The following is an 18,698-nucleotide window of genomic DNA, read 5'->3' as shown; positions in this document are numbered from 1 at the left end:
AGACTCATCACACAGAGACCCATAGACTCATCACAGGAACCCATAGTTTGCTGTATTTCCCCCACACATTCGATTAGCACGGTTGACTGTGTACGGTGCGAAAGACGTTCAACGTACATACAGAGAGAGATCGATTTACACGCGTTAAGCTTTATCTGCTCTACAAAAAGTTCCGCAGACAAACACATTTAGGTAAAGACGTTTTGATTAAAGAAAAGCAACATAGCAATGTGCCCAAAGAGTAAAGTATTCAATCAGTGCACATTCCCAGCTACATCGCTGTCAACCCACACGGTTTAGCCCCCGTATTCTGTCTTGATTTGACAGTGAGTTTTCAGGCGCGCAGCCGTTTCAATACGGGCAGCATTTTTGTGAAGTCTATTCGTGCGTGATTCTCTCCCTCGTGATGGGACTTTGTAGGGTGAACGTTGAGATGTTTAAGTGACCGACAAGGTCTGAATTGGTTCGTAACGAGGCAGGGTCCTGATATGGGGGGGGGAGGGGGCTTGACAGGTTTGCAGCGATGATTTAACGGATCGGAAATGAGGCACACTGAACAAAGGCGCGCGCCGTGGAGAGAAATTTTGGCGCTCGGGGCACGCGGAGTCGAGAGAAGTCGCGCGCACAGGTTGCAGAGACGTCAGAACGAGAAGGGGGCCGATGGGAGACGGTGTCGTCACGTCGTGGACTCCCCCCCCCCGCCCCCCGCGAGCGATGCCACTCGCCGCCCGTGTGGGGATTGCTGCATCTTAGTCGAGGGATTGTCACTGCCGGGCGAGGGAGGCCTTCGTCCGGCAGTGAATTGATGATGGATGCTACTGTTTATGACTGCTGCTGATGATGGCTGACGATGATGAAGATGGCTGTTGATGATGACGATGGCTGATTATGATGACGATGGCTGCTGATGATGATAGCTGCTGCTGATGATGATGGCTGATGCTGATGATGGCTGCTGATGATGAAGATGGAATCTGATGATGACGATGGCTGCTGCTGATGCTGATGATGGCTGCTGATGATGACGATGGCTGCTGCTGATGATGATAGATGATGATGATGATGAAGATGGCTGCTGCTCCTGATGCTGATGATGGATGATGATGATGAAGATGGCTGCTGATGCTGATGATGGCTGCTGCTGATGATGGCTGCTGATGATGACGATGGCTGCTGCTGATGATGATAGATGATGATGATGATGAAGATGGCTGCTGCTCCTGATGCTGATGATGGATGATGATGATGATGAAGATGGCTGCTGATGCTGATGATGGCTGCTGCTGCTGATGATGATGGCTGCTGATGATGACGATGGCTGCTGCTGATGATGGCTGCTGATGATGAAGATGGCTCCTGATGATGAAGATGGCTGACGATGATGATGGAATCTGATGATGATGATGACGATGAAGATGGCTGCTGATGCTGATGATGGTTGCTGATGATGACTGACGACGATGATGATGAAAATGGCTGCTGATGCTGATGCTGACTGACGACGATGATGATGAAGATGGCTGTTGCTGCTGATGATGGCTACTGATGCTGACGATGGCTGCTGGTGATGAAGATGGCTGCTGATGATGAAGATGGAATCTGATGATGGCTGCTGCTGCTGATGACGATGGATGATGATGATGATGACGATGGCTGCTGATGCTGATGATGGAATCTGATGGCTGCTGATGATGACGATGATGATGACGATGGCTGCTGTCCACCCGGCGGGGTAGCTGTGACGGGTGCTGTGCTCATAGCACGCTGCGGTCAGCCGGGCGGGGTGTTGAGGCCGCTACCTGCGGCTCCCATTAAACTTTCACGTCTCGCTCCAGGTGCATGAGCGTCGGTACATTCTTCCAGCCCAGCGCCCCCCGCGGCTGCGCTGTTAATGTTTAATCACAAAATCTCGCGTGTTTCCCTGACATTGCTGCAGAAAGGTGAGTGAGTGTGTGTGTGTCTGGGTGTGTGTCAGCGGGTGCGGGGAGCGGTGGTGCAGCGGTTAGCGCACTGCGCTACGGACCTGGCCACCCGAGTTCCATTCCCGCTCACGGACAACATCGGTGAGGATTAGCTGAAGGGGTCCTGGGCCTCCACTAGGTCGACTCAGCCTCAAATGGGTACCTGGTGCGATGTGTAAACATTGCCGCTGGGGAGACAAAGGCGGCCGGGCGTGGTGTTGGCCACCCACCCCCTCGTGTGCCGTGCCGGCCTTCATAGGTGCTACTCGCTAACAACACTTGCCCCAACAGTCTGTTAAGGCTATACGGGGGATCTTTGTGGTGGGGAGCGGTGGTGCAGTGGTTAGCGCACCGCGCTACGAACCCGGCGACCCGAGTTAGATTATTCCCGCTCACGGCCAACATCAGTGACGAATATCTGAACCAGTCTTGGGTCTCCCGCTAGGTTGACTCAGCCTTAAACGAGTACGTGGTGCGGTGTTCAAACATTAGCACTGGGGGAGACAAAGGTGGCCGGGCGTGGTCCTGGCCACACCGCCCCTTCATAGGTGCTCGCAGAATCAATTATTTGTTGTGATAACCGGTGTTGTTGCTTGTGCTTTGTGTGTTGGTGCCGTTTCTTAATTAGTTTATTCATTTTAGATTTCGTTTGGTAGTAGGTTTTGGGCTTCTGTCGCGCCGTATGTAGCTAACCGCGTAAATTGAATTTGTTCCTCATATATAATTAATTTGCAGCGTTGTGGGATGCTGTTGGTATGAATGACGACGCTATATAAACTTAAATTATTATTATGGGTATTCCTCGATTTACGAAAGGGATGCGTTCTTAAAAAAACTCTTGTAAAACTAAACTTATTATTTGACCAGGTAAGCCCCACTGAACTATTTTTCAGAAGCTATCTGGCCACACTCGATAGCTCAGCGAAATGGCTTATCGCGTGGACATTTATAGCAGCCAATACTCTAAAATCACGTGTCTAAATGTGGAGGGTAAATCCGGAGGACCCGAAGAAAAATCCACGCGACCACGGGGAGAACATGCAAACTCCAAATATACAACAGGCGTCAGGGTCGGGATCGATCCCACGACCTCCTGTATACCAGGCGAGGTAGTGAACATCTCGTCACGTGCTCGTGACGTGCTGAGGAAGCAGTGCAGCCGGTGGTTCCTTGAGTTTCCATCGCGGAACAGAGAGATGGCGTCGGCTTTGGGAGTACGTCATCCGGGAGTCGATTGGTCATGGCTGACAATTGATACATTTATTTCATTTCTGGTTGCATTTCATTTTTTTTACAGGGGAACTTCGGTCATCCGTCTAGATTCATGTTCACCTCTAACTTTTCCGATGACCCATAGGCCAATGCTCACTGATAGAAGTCTGCTTAGTATGGCCGCAGTGACTACTCAACTCACCCAATCGACTTTGGGGGCCAAATGTGGCCCTGAAGGAAGCCTGCGCCTGGCCTACGCTAAGGGGACCTCTTTAAATTCATCTTGCGACAATTTGCAAGTGAGATGAACAGGTAATCTCCAAGCGGCATTGGTCTTCGTGTTGAGAGTTTACGTGGAGCACTCTTGCCAATGACATCTGGTGACCCAGCAGCATTTGTTTAATAAGCCTGACACTGCTGATGAGACCCAACATGTCAAGATCGGTCCAGTTTGCTAGCTCGGGCAAGTGCTGCTCTGGTGTGGAAAGCCAATTGGATGGCGGACTAAAACAAATGTTTACGCGTATGTGCAGACACATAATGGACATCTGCTTTTATACATTGTAGTATATTGCTTTATATACATCACAGTATATTATTTACACAAGTGCCACGATGAACCATTTATTGTAGAAAAGGTACATTCCGCGTCCGGCATTAATCCTTCGGTGTGTGTAGTTCACCTGAGGACGGCTGCTTGAGTTGTGGCCGAAACGTCGTGAGAATTATTTTATTATGTTTTATTTTTATTATTTTATTACTTCCCTTCTACGTGACTTTACCGAAAGAGCCAAGAAGATGTGTGCAGTTGCCTGAAAGGCCGAATCGTTTCACGCGCGCTTCCAAACAAACGCACGCACGCTCCGACATGCACACATTACGGCAACACGGTAGGCGGCATTGGTTTTCCCGCTTGTGCTTTATTAAAAAAATGCGCCTCCGCTGCAGCGCCGTTGCGTTTCGTTATCTACAAGTACTGGTGACACTTTAGCGTTTTGCCAAGATTGAGTTGGAGCACTACTTTACCATTCAGTGAACATTCAAACGAACAGACAAAAAAAGACACGAGAATGTTGCTGATACTGGAAACTAATAATTAAAGTCGGCACCGACATACCGAGACGAACGAATTAGGTTACAGAGGTCTGTTCGTAAGTTGATTTGATCGTAAGTCCAACTTTGCACCTGCCGATTCCAAAAACATACGGCATGTACACTAAACATAGACAATTACTTTAAAAGTTGTAAAATCTCCTGTACTTGTAGATGCCACTGAATCTTCATGTTCTGCAGATGTAGATGCCACTGTTTTTTTATGTTCTGCAGATGTAGATGCCACTGTTTTTTATCTTCTGCAGATGTAGATGCTACTTCCCAGAGGTGTGGACTCGAGTCATGCGACTTGGACTCGAGTCAGACTCGAGTCATGATTTTGATGACTTCAGACTCGACTTGGACTTGCCTCATCTTTGACTCGACTTGACTCGGGACTCGAGAGCAAAGACTTGAGACTTACTTGTGACTTGCACAACAATGACTTTGTCCCACCTCAGAGGTGTGGACTCGAGTCATGCGACTTGGACTCGAGTCAGACTCGAGTCATGATTTTGATGACTTCAGACTCGACTTGGACTTGCCTCATCTTTGACTCGACTTGACTCGGGACTCGAGAGCAAAGACTTGAGACTTACTTGTGACTTGCATAACAATGACTTTGTCCCACCTCTGCTACTTCCATTTGGTGCTCGTGTTTACTCTCTACTCTCTTGAACAACGTACAAAGAGATGTCTGCACGGTTATTCTCTTCTTCTCTTCATAAATCAACTTGTGACAGGCAATAACATCGTGATCAGCTGCCGGAACAGCTGCAACTGGACATACGGACAGGTATGTTCGTATCTCTGAAAGTTCGTAAGTCGGATGTTCGTAAGTAGAGGAGTCCCTGTATTCCAAATCACGACGTGTACGTACTTGGGGTCTCTCTCTCTTCCTGTACGTTCGTAATGATCTCACCGTTGGTGGTTGTAGGGACAGTGCCACACACGGCTTCCCCTGTCCCGTGCCCGGCCGCCATGGTTTGTAAGATGAACTCAACGCATTCGTTGATAACGCTGGCCCCACACAAGGGACGCATCTGCATGTGCGCGCAATCCGCACCGCCGATTAGCTACGTACGGTAGCGAACGAAGTTCAACGCGCGTACGTGCATCATCATCATCGTCGGTGACGTTTCAGGCAATGGCAAAGGTGTCGCTCTGCTAAGAAGGGAGGGACATTTTGTGAACCATCACCGATTGCAGCACTCGTCATAACCTATGTTATTGCGTTTATCGATACTTCCCGATTGCGTATTGTTGCTAATCGTGGCAGTGTTATTGAGTTGTTGTGTATCTGTGCTTGTGCCGCCAATACCGACGCAGCACTTTCACAGTTTGTATCTTCTTCTCCGTCGCGTCTCCTGTCCAACCTCTACGCGGCGGTCTCCCCCCCCCCCAATATTCTGCACAGGCCACTGCTTCTGGTGCCAAGTCTTGAGGAGTGCCATCGTGGTGCTGCAGGGTGTCTCAAGAGATGATGCGTGTCGCTCGCTTCTCCTGACGAGCACACATTGGTCGGGGTTGTGTAGGACACCCCCCACCCCTCGTGATTTCACGAGAGAGTTGCATCTGCCGAGACTCCATGACTCCACTCTCTTCAGTCCGTTTGGGCTCCGCCACGCGAGCCATTTGGAATTGGACCTCATAGGAGAGCTCCTCGCTGGGGGGGGGGTGATTCATCGCCGGCTCCACATTAACAGGGAGGCTTCTTCTGCCGCAACAAGTCAGGCCTGAAGTGGACTGTGAATCAGAATGCACAGCGAATGATTACAACGTAGAACAGGAATGGGGCCCCGCGATGAGGAAGGGGATAGTCCAGCTTGCGATGGGCGAGGCAGGTGTGGAGTGTGGAGAAGAGGATTGGTCACTGAGACGGTCCATGGAATATGTATTAGCAAACATCACAAGCCCCCCCACACACACACACAGCAAATCCGCCGTGACTGCAGGGGCAAGTGCTGTTAGCGAGTAGCAACCTGTGAAGGCCGGCAAGGCACACGAGGGGGTGGGTGGTCAGCACCACGCCTTTGTCTCCCTCGCGGCAAAGTTTTTTACGCATTGCCCCAGGTACTCAATTGAGGCTGAGTCGACCTAGGGGAGGCTCAGGTCCGATTCAGATAATTGTCACTGGTGTTGGCCGTTAGAGGGAATCGAGCCCTTGTCGCCGGGTTCGTAGCACAGCGCCCTAAGCATTGAACCACCACTGCCAAAAAGACAAAGACAAAGATCCCCCATATAGCCTGACAGACTGTTGGGGCAAGTGCTGTTAGCAAGCACCTATGAAAGCCAGCACGGGACACGAGGGGGTGGGTGGCCAGCATCATGCCCGGCCGCCTTTGTCTCCCCAGTGACGATGTTTACACACCGCACCAGGTACACAATTGAGGCTGAATCGACCATGGGGAGGTCCAGGACCGGTTCAAATAATCGTCACCGGTGTTAGCCGTGAGCGGGAATCGAACCCGGGTCGCCAGGTTCGTAGCGCAGCGTAGCGCTAACCGCCACACCGCCGCTCCCCCACACCACTGCCCATACACAGACAAAGATCCCCCCATATCAGACACACACACGGGGACACACGGACACACACAGAGGCGCGCACCCAGGCGCTGCGCGTGTCAATTCACGCGCGGCACGAGTGCCACGCGAGCTCTGGCGGAGGCCCGCCGGGGCAGGCGGGGTGGCAGGGCCGCCCCTCGCCGCCGCCACCGGCGCCCCCGCCGCCGGCGAGGGGCAGTCGCGGGCACGCCGCCCAGAGCAGCGCGTCGTACAGCTGCCGGCCCTCGTAGCTCGGCACGACGAAGCCCTCGTCGGCCGCGTCGCCGAACAGCGCGGCGTAGCAACGCCCGTCGTACGCGCGGCCAAATCGGAAATCGACATTCGCCAGCTGCTGGTGCTGCTGCTGCTGGTGATGCTGATGCTGGTTGTGATGCTGCTGCTGCTGCTGCTGATGATGATGATGCTGCTGCTGCTGCTGATGATGATGCTGATGCTGCTGATGATGCTGCTGCTGATGTTGGTGGTGGTGATGCTGCTGCTGCTGCTGATGCTCTCGTTCAAGACGATGCAGAACGCGCTGGCGACGCTCCCGCTCGTCCCGCTCCGCGTCCTGCCGCGGAGTCCTCCGAGCGTCGCGACGCATCGCCCCGTACGGCGAGCAGGGCTCGGGGCACTCCAGGGCGGCGGCGGCGGCGGTGACGACGGCGGCGGCGGTGGCGGCGACGGCGGCTCCGGCTCCGTGCAGACTGTCGACGTGCCGCCGCAGGTCGACGCGGCGCTGAAAGGCGCGGCCGCAGTGCGCGCACGGGAAGGGCTGCGCGCCGGCGTGTCGGCGCGCGTGCGTGATGAGGTTGGAGCTCTGGCTGAAGGCCTTGCCGCACACACCGCAGCGATGCGGCTTCTCCCCTGGAAGGCGACGCACGGCGGGGGGGGTCGGGAGGTCAGCGGCCGAGCTGTCGAGTGTGCAGGCGGTGCAACTGCACCGGGGTTCAGGGAAAGCGAGGGAAATTGACCGCCGCCCTCCCCACCCCCCCTGTTTAATTTATGCTAACAGGGCCCATACCAACCACGGTGATGCCACTGAGATCTACATACTTACATAGTGACCCCTGAGATTCTAAAATAAACTATTTTTGTTTATTTTACCAGGTAAGGTACACTGAGCTATTTAGCTCTTTTTTTCAGAAGCGACCTGGCCATAAATGACAGCTCAACTAAGTGGCTTATCATGTGGACATTTACAACCTGGTATACAGGAGGTCGTGGGTTCGATCCCGACCCTGACGCCTGCTGCTGTATATTTGGAGTTTGCGTGTCTCTTTCCCCTGCGGTCGCGTGGATTTTTCTCCGGGTCCTCCGGTTTTTCCCTCCACATTGAGAAACATCACGCGTGTTTGGCTGCTATACATTTCCACGTGATAAGCCACGTCGTTGAGCCGTCAATTGTGTTGATAGCTCAACGAAGTGGCTCATAATCACGTGGACAGTTATAGCAGCCAAATACTCTAAATGGTTGTCTAAATGTGTAGGGAGAAACCGGAGGACCTGGAGAAAAATCCACGCGACCACAAGGAAATAAACATGGATCAAACCCATGACCTCAGCTATACCAGGCGATGGAGTTAACATCTCACAACCGTGGTGTCATAAATTCGCATGTTCTTACAAATGTTATTGTCAGTTTTAATGTTCGCTTACAAACACTTAAGTCTGTGCTCCCCATTTGCCTGGGTGAAAAGTGGGGCTAATGTGCATGTCTGTGTCACCTGTGTGTGTATGTGTGTGCAGGCGGGGGGGGGTGTGTATCTCCTCTCTGTATACAGGTGTGTCGTCTGAATGTTATGAAGGTGTCTAGATGTGCATAGATTTGTGGCTCACCTGCATGTATGTGTGTGTAGGTGTGAATCACATGTGGAAATGTCGGTGTGCTTGTCTTACCTGTGTGTGTGAAGGTGTGTCTTACCTGTGTGTGTCTGAAGGTGTGTCTTACCTGTGTGTGTGAAGGTGTGTCTTACCTGTGTGTGTGAAGGTGTGTTTTACCTGTGTTTGTGTGTGTGTGAAGGTGTGTCTTACCTGTGTGTGTGAAGGTGTGTCTTACCTGTGTGTGTGAAGGTGTGTCTTACCTGTGTGTGTGTGTGAAGGTGTGTCTTACCTGTGTGTGTGAAGGTGTGTCTTACCTGTGTGTGTGTGTGAAGGTGTGTCTTACCTGTGTGTGTGTGTGAAGGTGTGTCTTACCTGTGTGTGTGAAGGTGTGTCTTACCTGTGTGTGTGTGTGAAGGTGTGTCTTACCTGTGTGTGTGTGTGAAGGTGTGTCTTACCTGTGTGTGTGAGCGTGTGTCTTACCTGTGTGTGTGTGTGTGAAGGTGTGTCTTACCTGTGTGTGTGAAGGTGTGTCTTACCTGTGTGTGTGTGTGTGAAGGTGTGTCTTACCTGTGTGTATGAAGGTGTGTCTTACCTGTGTGTGTGAAGGTGTGTCTTACCTGTGTGTGTGAAGGTGTGTCTTACCTGCGTGTGTGTGTGTGAAGGTGTGTCTTACCTGTGTGTATGAAGGTGTGCTTCTTCATGTCGGACTTCTGGTGGAAGCGCTTGCCGCAGTAGATGCAGGGGAAGGGCCGCGTGTCCGAGTGGATGAGCAGGTGGGTGGAGAGTGTGGACGAGCGCTTGAACGTCTTGCTGCAGATCTTGCACACAAAGCTGCGCTCCTGCCACCGTCGGGAGAACGCGAAGTGATCGCACTCAGACCCACACAGCGTGGCCAACCCCCACATCGACGTTTATTTATTTTAGAACATGAGGCCTCCTTTGCCAGTACCAAAATATAATAGATTTTTTCCCCTTTTTTTTGGCAGCAAAACTTAAACCTTTTTACAAGGAATCATGTTTACATTAACCACAATACCTGCGGTCAGAATGCAAACAAAAAACACGTGATTCCTCGTAAAAAGGTTTCAGTTTTGTTGCCATAGAAAAGGGGAAAACCCTATTATTATATTTTGGTACTGGCAAAGGAGGCCTCATGATGAAGATGCTTACCCCGAGCTCTCATTCCTCTGATAATGCGTTGTATTTGTGTTGTGTGCCTTTTGGCGTCATCTGGTCAAACACCGTATGAGACTAGGCTCTGAGGAAAGCTGTCTCTCGTGTGGACCAATCAATTTCCAGGACAATGCATATATTATCAGAGTGTTTTTTGTTTGCATTCTGACCGCAGGTATTGTGGTTAATGTAAACATGATTCCTTGTAAAAAGGTTTCAGTTTTGTTGCCATAAAAAAGGGGAAAAAACCTATTATTATTTTGTATTTATTTTGTTCACCAGGTGAAGCTCCGCGAGCCATGAGCTCTGGTTTTTTGTTCGGAGGCGACCTGGCCCACGCCGCGATAGCTCATCGCAGTGGGCTGATATCATGGTCGTCGCACGTGGGCATTTATAGGAGCGGTCAAATAATCGAAACGCACGTTGACTTTAAATGTGGATGGAGCGGCAAAAGCGGAGATTACGGAGCAAAATCCACGCGACCACCACGGGTTGAGAGAGAGAAAACACGTGGACTCCAAAGATACAACGGGCATCTCATCACCACCGCGGCCCGCTTTTAGAGGCACGACCCACATCTCACACCTGCTCATCCGTGAAGCTAAATTAACAATCGTGACCACCCTGATAATTAAGTTGCTTTAACCCGTGGCTTTTACGATTTGAACGCTCATATTTTTTCAGATTTGTTGACAGTGGGACTTGGGCACCTCGCTTGCCGTGTGAGATATTTACATGACACTTGACGATGTATAACGCTTCCCATTGCGTAGTGGGCGTGCCTACTTGAGTAGTGGGCGGGGTTACCCGAGTAGTGGGCGGGGTTACCTGAGTAGTGGGCGGGGCTACCTGAGTAGTGGGCGGGGCTACCCTAGTAGTGGGCCGAGCTAGCTGGGTATTGGGCTGGGCTACCTGAGTAGTGGGCGCAGCCAATGCCAAAGGGAGTGAGGAGGGCCGTTCAATAGGTGGGTTGAGCGGTCATGGCTCCGTACAAGCGGTGGCGAGATGTTAACTAACTATCTCGCCTGGTGTGCAGGAGGTCGCGGGTTCGATCCCGACCCTGACGCCTGCTGCTGTATATTTGGAGTTTGCGTGTCTCTCTCCCCGTGGTCGCCTGGATTTTTCTCCGGGTCATCCGGTTTTTCCCTCCGCATTTAGAATCGACATCGTGCGTTTAGAATATTTGGCTGCTAGAAATGCCCACGTGACGAGCCACTTCGTTGACCTATCATTTGTGGCCAGGTCGCTTATGAAAACAGAGCTCACACAGCTCAGTGAGCTTTAGACCCGGTAAAATAAAATAAAAAATATTGCCAATAGCAAACATGTCACAGCCGGAGGGGGGCCATCAGCTCGCCGTGGGTCCCAGCTGGGCCTGCCAGCAACGCGGGGCGGGTGCTGCAACTCACTTGCGCGTGTGTGGCTCGATGCCTCTCCAGGCTGAGCGCGTGGCCGAACGTCTTGTGGCAAAGGGGGCAGGCGAAGGGGCGCGTGCCGGCGTGGGCGCGCCGCGCGTGCACCTCGAGCCCGTGCGGCGTGGCGAAGCGCTGCGTCCCACACGGTGGAGTGCAAGGTGAGGCGCACGCGCACGCACGCACGCGCACGCCAGGGCACCCAGCTCAACGTGACGCTCCAGCCGCAACCTCTCCACGGAGTAAGGGGCCGTCCATAAATGACGTCACGCGATTTTGGACGATTTTTGACCCCCCCTCCCCCTCGTCACACGGTGTCACAAAAAGTCAGACCCCCCCCCCCCCTCAAATATGACGTCACAAAGCTCTTGCCCCCCACCCCCCCCAAAACATATTTTCATTTTGAAAATTAAACATGCTTCAAATCGCTTTAAACTATTGTCATTGTAGTGCGGGGGGGCTGCGGGGCACGGGGCAAATCAACTAAACCAGAAGTACAGGGTGCTCCAAAAAATGTTAACACTTATATGGGACTATTTTTTTAATGGAAAAGAACGGTTAATGCACTGTAGCATGATAACAAAAATGCATGTTAATAGCTTCAAAAAGTCAAAGAGTCTCCACTTGTTCGCCATCATTGTCAACACGTTCCTGGAATCTTCTCCAGGTGGTCTCCAGAGCCCGGAGGCACATTGCTTGTGCTATTGTTGATAATTCAAAGAAGGGTTAACATTTTTTTGAAGCACCCTGTATTGCATCTGACACGCCTCCGCCCACCCCCACCCCCCAAAGCGCGGGGCCCGGGACGGTCGCCTCAATTGGCCGTACCCCAGGGACGACTCTGCCCTGGTGGCAGCTGTCCCTGCGGAGCACAAGGTGAATGCGGCACCGGCCAGCGAGTGGGCATTACTCTTGCAATAGGGCACCACTTTGTTTCGCTATGTGGCTATCCCATGGCCAACATGGGCCAACATGAGTGGCGAGCGATGTCTGAGGCGGTCCTTCACGAACCCGCGGCGCCATTCACCAACCCCGGCGCTTATCCGCGAAGTCTTTACAAGGAAACCCCGAGGACTGACACAGCAATGGATTTATTCTTACACCCTTCTTACAGCAATGGGTTTATGTAGACTGTAAATGATTATTGTTGTCACTCTTAGCACCGTGTGATATGATTTATGCTTTGTTTTTGCAGCGACACCCTGAATATAACTGTCGTTAATTGGATTGAATCTCTCATATTTAGTTTATTTAAACGTAATACTGGACTCGCACACTGCGCCCGAGATGCAAATGTACATTGCTATCATGTTTTCTTGCGGGCTGCATTGTTTGCAAGGATGCATACGTAGTACATCGACTCCCAAACAACTTGTATTCAAATCATCACGGCTTATTAAGAAAGACACAGGATGGAGACCAAGAAGAACAGTACAGTATGTGAGTATAATAAATCAATTGTTATTCCTTCATAGTTCGAGAGATCTGAGATTGAGCCGTAGCTGGAGGTTTGCTCGGCGTGGATTCGTGAGTAACACTGGTCAACACACTTTTTCTGGTATAAGGTATTCCAACGGTTTTAAGGTAATTTTGGGGTACTGATTCCAAATCTGGCATCAGTTTTTGTCTATCACATCAGGTTTTTGAGATATCAAATATTGCATTTTCAATAAAAACTGCCGAAGATAAATATTAAATAAATGTGGATATCTACATAAATGATATTATAAACACACTATCCTAAAAATACAGCACCATATTTAAACACTAAAGCAGTCACTGACTCGCAACAACTTGCAATCATAAGTGACAGTTAATTTGGGGTAAATCAATGAAAATGGGGTATGCCGATAGCATAAAAATGAGATGTGATAGAGAAAATCTGAGATCAGATTTGGAATCAGCACCCTGAATTTTTTTTGTTGACCAGTGTTATTTGAAGGTGACATCATGGGCAGCCGTGAACCGTCGCAAACGAGCAGCTTCCCGTAAGACAATGGGCAGAAGGCAGACAGACCCGAACGCGGTCACTGGCTACAATCACGCACTGTGCGCGTAGTTTTTTGGGTCACTCATCTGCTATGTTTCACTTCTCCCCCCCACCCCCCGCTGGAAGATAACACGGGCTCGGCTTGTTCGTGTGCGCCCGCTGGAACGCGCGTCAATGTGGTTTACGTAAACCTGAAGAAAAAAAAAATCCTCAGCTGTTGCACAAAAAAAAACTGCGATGACACTTCGCCGATTGTGAACGTGCATTGATTGACGCCTCGGTGACGGTCTCGTGCGGTCGGTCGGGGACCACGGGGCGAGGAACACTCAGGGAGGAGCTCCGCGTGCCCAATTCTACTTCCTCTTCACAGCCCGTCGCCCGGATCCTGCAACCGGCCTGGTAGCCCTCGATAGCTAACCACGCCGCCGCGTCTCAGACAAGTATTTGTTTATACCCACTATCGGCCCGCATGGACGCTAGCATCCCTCCGTTCGTCCCTCCATTCCTTCTTCCCTCCAGCCTGACTCCCACCACCATCCAGCACAGAAGAATTCCCTCATCAAAACACTACACCATAGGGCCCGCTGCATCTCCGACCAGCACCACCTAGCCAGTGAGCCTGAGCACGTACGCCAGGCTCTCAGGAGGAATGGATATTCTGACCGCACGATCCGCAAAGCTGCATCCCCAAACATGGGTAGAGAACCATCTGAGGACCCAATCAAAACCATCACCTTGCCATACATAGCCGGGGTCACCAAAAGGATTTCCAAAATCTTGAACAAACACAAGATCCAAGTTCGGTTCAATACAGTACACAAAATCCGTGATTTTATCCCATCGGTGAAGGATGCGATTCCGGACATGCAATGACCTGGTGTCTATAAGCTGAGTTGTGTCTGCGGCAGCAGTTACATTGGTGAAACGAAGCGACGTGTCTCAGACCGGGTTCGCGAACACAAAGCGGATTTGAAACACGGCAGAACCAACACCTCGGCAGTGACGGATCATTGTTTCAACCCTGTGGGCACACATGACATTGTTTTCTCCGAGACCAAGGTGCTCTATAAACCCTCGGGCACCATCAGAGATTTGTTCATGAAGCCATCCAGATATACAAACACAGACAAAACTTTAATCGAGAAGATGGATTCCGATTGAGCAATCATTGGAAGGACGTGATGAACCACGTCAAGTTTTAACTGCTGTAATTTTCACTCACCCACCCAAAAAATACGCGTTTACTAATTCAAGACTCAAGATTTAAATCTCATCGACATGCTAATTTTACTCCCCCCCCTCCCGTGCCTATATTAAGCCAAAACATCAGATCATTCTTTCTCACCTGATGACGGACGCTTGTGTTGCGACCGAGACGTCGTGTTCTATTTTCTTTCTATCTACGTGACTTTACCGAAAGAGCCAGAGAGTACGATGCCCATTCTGTTTTCTTTGACGGTCATTAGGCACTGTTGAAAACTCCACATTTCTATGACAGGGGCCACAGTTGACTTCTTTAACAAAAAATAGTTGTATTCTTCTACCTCTGAAAAGTGATGAGCGAAGATTGTAATTCACAATTTTCAACTCATGAGTTAAGCACTCTGATCATTCGTATTGCAGTGGTACGACGTAGACAGAATATACATTTTTGTAAGTATTTTTACTTTATTCATTATTACTTTAAAAGCTATGACACCAGCGCACAGTAGCGCTTGTTGTGAATGATATCAGAATTTCTGATGCCTCGTAGCATTCGTAATTTCCTGCAGAAGTTCCGACGCAACTTCTCTATATCGAACCTTGCACTGGGACCAATAGTTGCAGTCAAGAGTCTATGTGGGTCGGTGACACGGACATTATTTTCACACCCGGAACACCACATCCAGTATAACTTCTCGCTTTGGCTATAGCCGTAGTCACGTGCCACCTCCTCCATTCTACCAGCGGTCTGGAAAATATTCAGGAAGATATTGAGCCCTGGGTATCGTCATTGTACGCAGTATATCCAGCCACAAATATCAGAGTAAGGTAAATGTTTCCATGCTCAAATGAGCACTGGGCAGTGGTACTCTCCATGACTTGTCCAGTTATCAGTGGTGGAAATTCCACATTATTTAGGACACCAATAACACAATTAGAATATATAAAAAATCACTTCCCTCCCTCCGGCCAGCGAGCTAGCCAAACTTTGTTTTCATGAATACAACACTTTGTGGAATACTGTACTGCGTGGTGAAATTCTTGAAAAGTGGAGCTAATTTTTGTAGTTTTTACCCCAGAGGAGTGATCGAAGGCTTGGCCACACCGTGTGGATCGTGGAGGTTGTCTGACCATACTTCACCAGCCTGTTCATTCGTGGGTTGCAAGGTGGGGAGGGAGCGTAGACTTGGGAGCAATGGAATTAGCTGCACTGCCCACAATTATGAAGATGGTGATGATGATGATGGTAATAATGTCAGCTGATGATGTGTCGAACCCTGGCTAGGATTTATCCTCGTAGTCTTAAATTTGGGAGTGATATTCACTGCCAACCAAGCTGTAGCCACGGTGACCACGCTGCGTATGTATATATGTACCTTGAACTTATTACGCGCCATACGTAGCCAACCGTCTTACTCGGAGGTGCGTGGAGAAGACGGCTAACTAAACACAAAAAGCAGATTAAAAAAAATTGGTTTTTCATCCACAAGATTTAAAAGCGCATAGCTCCAGTGGCGTCCGAATATCGGAAGGAAGAGCGTTCCAGACGGCCACAGAGGCGCATCTGAAAGCGCGCGACGCGATGCGGCGGCCGTCTTTGTTCAACGACCAGACAAAAGCCGCCACGGCGAATGATGACCGGGCAGTTCGCGGCATGTGGAAGTCGGCGTACCTTCTGGCACCGTAGACACGTGTAGGTGTGACCGGCGTCCTCTGGAGCACCGGGGTTGCTTGGCGGGGTCTCGGCTGGTGGCCCCGGCTCGTGCCCCAATGGTGGAGGAGAGCCCCAACCGACCAAGCCTCCCGCTGGGCTCGAGTGAGGCCCCTGGGTCACGTGGTCGGCGTCCAGTTGCTCTCCTTCCACGACGAGCTGCAGTTCTGGTGTTGGCGAGAGGGGCAAGGGTTATGGAGCGTCGAGAAGGTCAGTGCTTCGTTTCATCCGGAGCAGTCTGGGACGCTCGACCAGTCAACTGTTGTCACGTGTCACGTCCGTCTTGGCTCTTGTCTTATTTCCATTTTTGGCATATTTATAAACGTTTAAAGGAACATACGGGGGGGAAAACCCCAAAATAGGTTAATTATGGATAGTGGTACAAAGTGTGCCTATCCATAATATTATGAGGGGGGGGGGGGGGGAGAAACCCTCCACATATTCAACAACACGACTTAAAACAACGAAACAGGTGACGTTTTGGGAAGTGGCCCTTCTCCTTTAACACATGGGAGGGCCATTGCCCAGAATCTCGCCTATTGTAAAGTTTTTTTTAATTTTGAGAGTGTAATTGACAAATGTTTAAAATAGATATTATAGTGCCTTACGCCGATAACCTCTACTGCCCCAAGTCAGCCTAACCACCGTTAACGACCGTATCGAGTGAGAAATTAAGCCCCGGTTATCATCATCGTCAGCCATGATCAACCCACAGCCCGAATGGATAAGCCTTGCCAGAGCCGGTGTCCCTGTCTTTGCGATCCTCCGACGTGAACCATCCAGCCACAGCGCTCACACCCGAGCGCGTCTGCATCGCCGCGCTTTCAAACGCGCCTCTGCGGCCGTCTGGAACGCCCTTCCCTCCGATATTAGGAAGCCACTGGAGCTACGCACTTTTAAATCGTCTAGATTGAAAACACACTATGATAAGATATGCATTGTCTTTGAGCTGTACGCCTTTTGGCGTCCTCTGGTCGAGCACCAATTGGGTCGAGGCTCAAAAGAAAGCCGTCCCTTGGTGTGGACCAATCAGTTTCAAGGACAATGGGAATATATTATCATAGTGTGGTTTTTGTTTTCATTTTGACTACAAGTATTGTGCTTCATGCAGAAACGAATCCTCGTAAAAAGGTTTCAGTTTTGTTGCCAGAAAAAAGGGGAAAACCCCTATTATAACATTATTATTATAAAGCAAAGCTGTTAACTGGCAACAACAGTAGCAGCACCTGCGTGTGTCGCCGTGTTCTACTCTCTTCCGTCTCCGCCACAAGGCGTCATGGGATATCTCAGCAATTGTCAGCTCAAGACGTGCATTGTTCACGTAATCGATTCTGTAGGGGTTCTGGACAAAATTTGCAGCAGGCGAATGGCTCTTAGGTCACGGCACAAGCAGCCGCGGCAGGCTTTGTGCTCTTAAGGGCCATTGGCCGAAACGTCTATATTTTTATGTTGAGGCCAACGTGGTGTTGATGAATTTAGAGACTGCTGTTTGTGTTTGCGCTGCTAATGTAGCAGCAGCATCACCACCACCAGATAAATAGTATAGTATATAGTATACAGCACACATACATAGTAATCTATATATACAAATAACGCGTATGTGTTTTATATATATACTGTGCAGTAACAGGGATGTTGCTATAGTTGATAAATATATCGATTATTTTACTCGATTAGTTTTTCCATCCTGTATTGGTCTCGTTGGGGCAGGTTCAGCTCCGCTTCGTTAGAATTAATCTAACATTAGCACTGTATCTAACATTAGCACTGCATCTAACATTAGTGCTGTATCTAACATTAGCACTGCATCTAACATTAGTGCTGCATCTAACATTAGCACTGCATCTAACATTAGTGCTGCATCTAACATTAGCACTGCATCTAACATTAGTGCTGCATCTAACATTAGCACTGCATCTAACATTAGTGCTGCATCTAACATTAGCACTGCATCTAACATTAGTGCTGCATCTAACATTAGCACTGCATCTAACATTAGTGCTGCATCTAACATTAGCACTGCATCTAACATTAGCACTGCATCTAACATTAGCACTGCATCTAACATTAGCACTGCATCTAACATTAGCACTGCATCTAACATTAGCACTGCATCTAACACTAGCACTGCATCTAACATTAGTGCTGCATCTAACATTAGCACTGCATCTAACATTAGCACTGCATCTAACATTAGTGCTGCATCTAACATTAGCACTGCATCTAACATTAGCACTGCATCTAACACTAGCACTGTATCTAACATTAGCGCTGCATCTAACACTAGCACTGCATCTAACATTAGCACTGCATCTAACACTAGCACTGCATCTAACATTAGTGCTGCATCTAACATTAGCACTGTATCTAACATTAGCGCATCATCTACATCTACAGGTGATTGTTATTACACGCGCGGTGATTATTAAACACGTACGGTGCTCTTTACGAATGTTCATTAACCGATTAATCGATGCATCGTTCGTTACATCCGTTGCACAATATAAAGATACGTGTATTTGTGCACGCGTTTATGTATAATCTTAAATCGTCTAAACATAATTATGTGTACGTAT

The 18,698-nt window shown here is 49.7% G+C and overlaps 1 protein-coding gene across 1 annotated transcript; it reads right to left on the bottom strand.

Moving 5' to 3' along the window:
• Positions 1 to 6,894: 6,894 nt before the first annotated feature.
• Positions 6,895 to 16,936, bottom strand: LOC144944710 (uncharacterized). The gene is made up of 6 exons (XM_078873067.1): positions 16,858 to 16,936; positions 16,084 to 16,289; positions 11,216 to 11,353; positions 9,307 to 9,472; positions 7,345 to 7,676; positions 6,895 to 7,077 (listed from the first exon to the last, which is right to left on the bottom strand). Exons 1-6 carry the CDS (start codon positions 16,934 to 16,936, stop codon positions 6,895 to 6,897), a joined length of 1,104 nt encoding a protein of 367 aa, XP_078729193.1.
• Positions 16,937 to 18,698: the final 1,762 nt, after the last annotated feature.

This window comes from Lampetra fluviatilis, chromosome 35 (assembly GCF_964198595.1).
Source record: "Lampetra fluviatilis chromosome 35, kcLamFluv1.1, whole genome shotgun sequence".
Classification (NCBI taxonomy): Eukaryota; Metazoa; Chordata; class Hyperoartia; order Petromyzontiformes; family Petromyzontidae; genus Lampetra; species Lampetra fluviatilis.
The sequence above is the reverse complement of the archived record's forward strand: the minus strand, read 5'-3'. Positions and strand labels throughout refer to the sequence as shown.

What these genes read in the sequence shown, in the direction of transcription:
- LOC144944710 (XM_078873067.1), bottom strand. Translation starts at nt 16,936, where the DNA reads ATGCAGACGCGCTCGGGTGTGAGCGCTGTGGCTGGATGGTTCACGTCG. An exon ending in AGACAGGGACACCGGCTCTG is followed by an intron (nt 16,290 to 16,857) that starts GCAAGGCTTATC and finishes CGCCAACACCAG; the next exon opens with AACTGCAGCTCGTCGTGGAA. An exon ending in ATCGAGCCACACACGCGCAA is followed by an intron (nt 9,473 to 11,215) that starts GTGAGTTGCAGC and finishes CGACGGTGGCAG; the next exon opens with GAGCGCAGCTTTGTGTGCAA.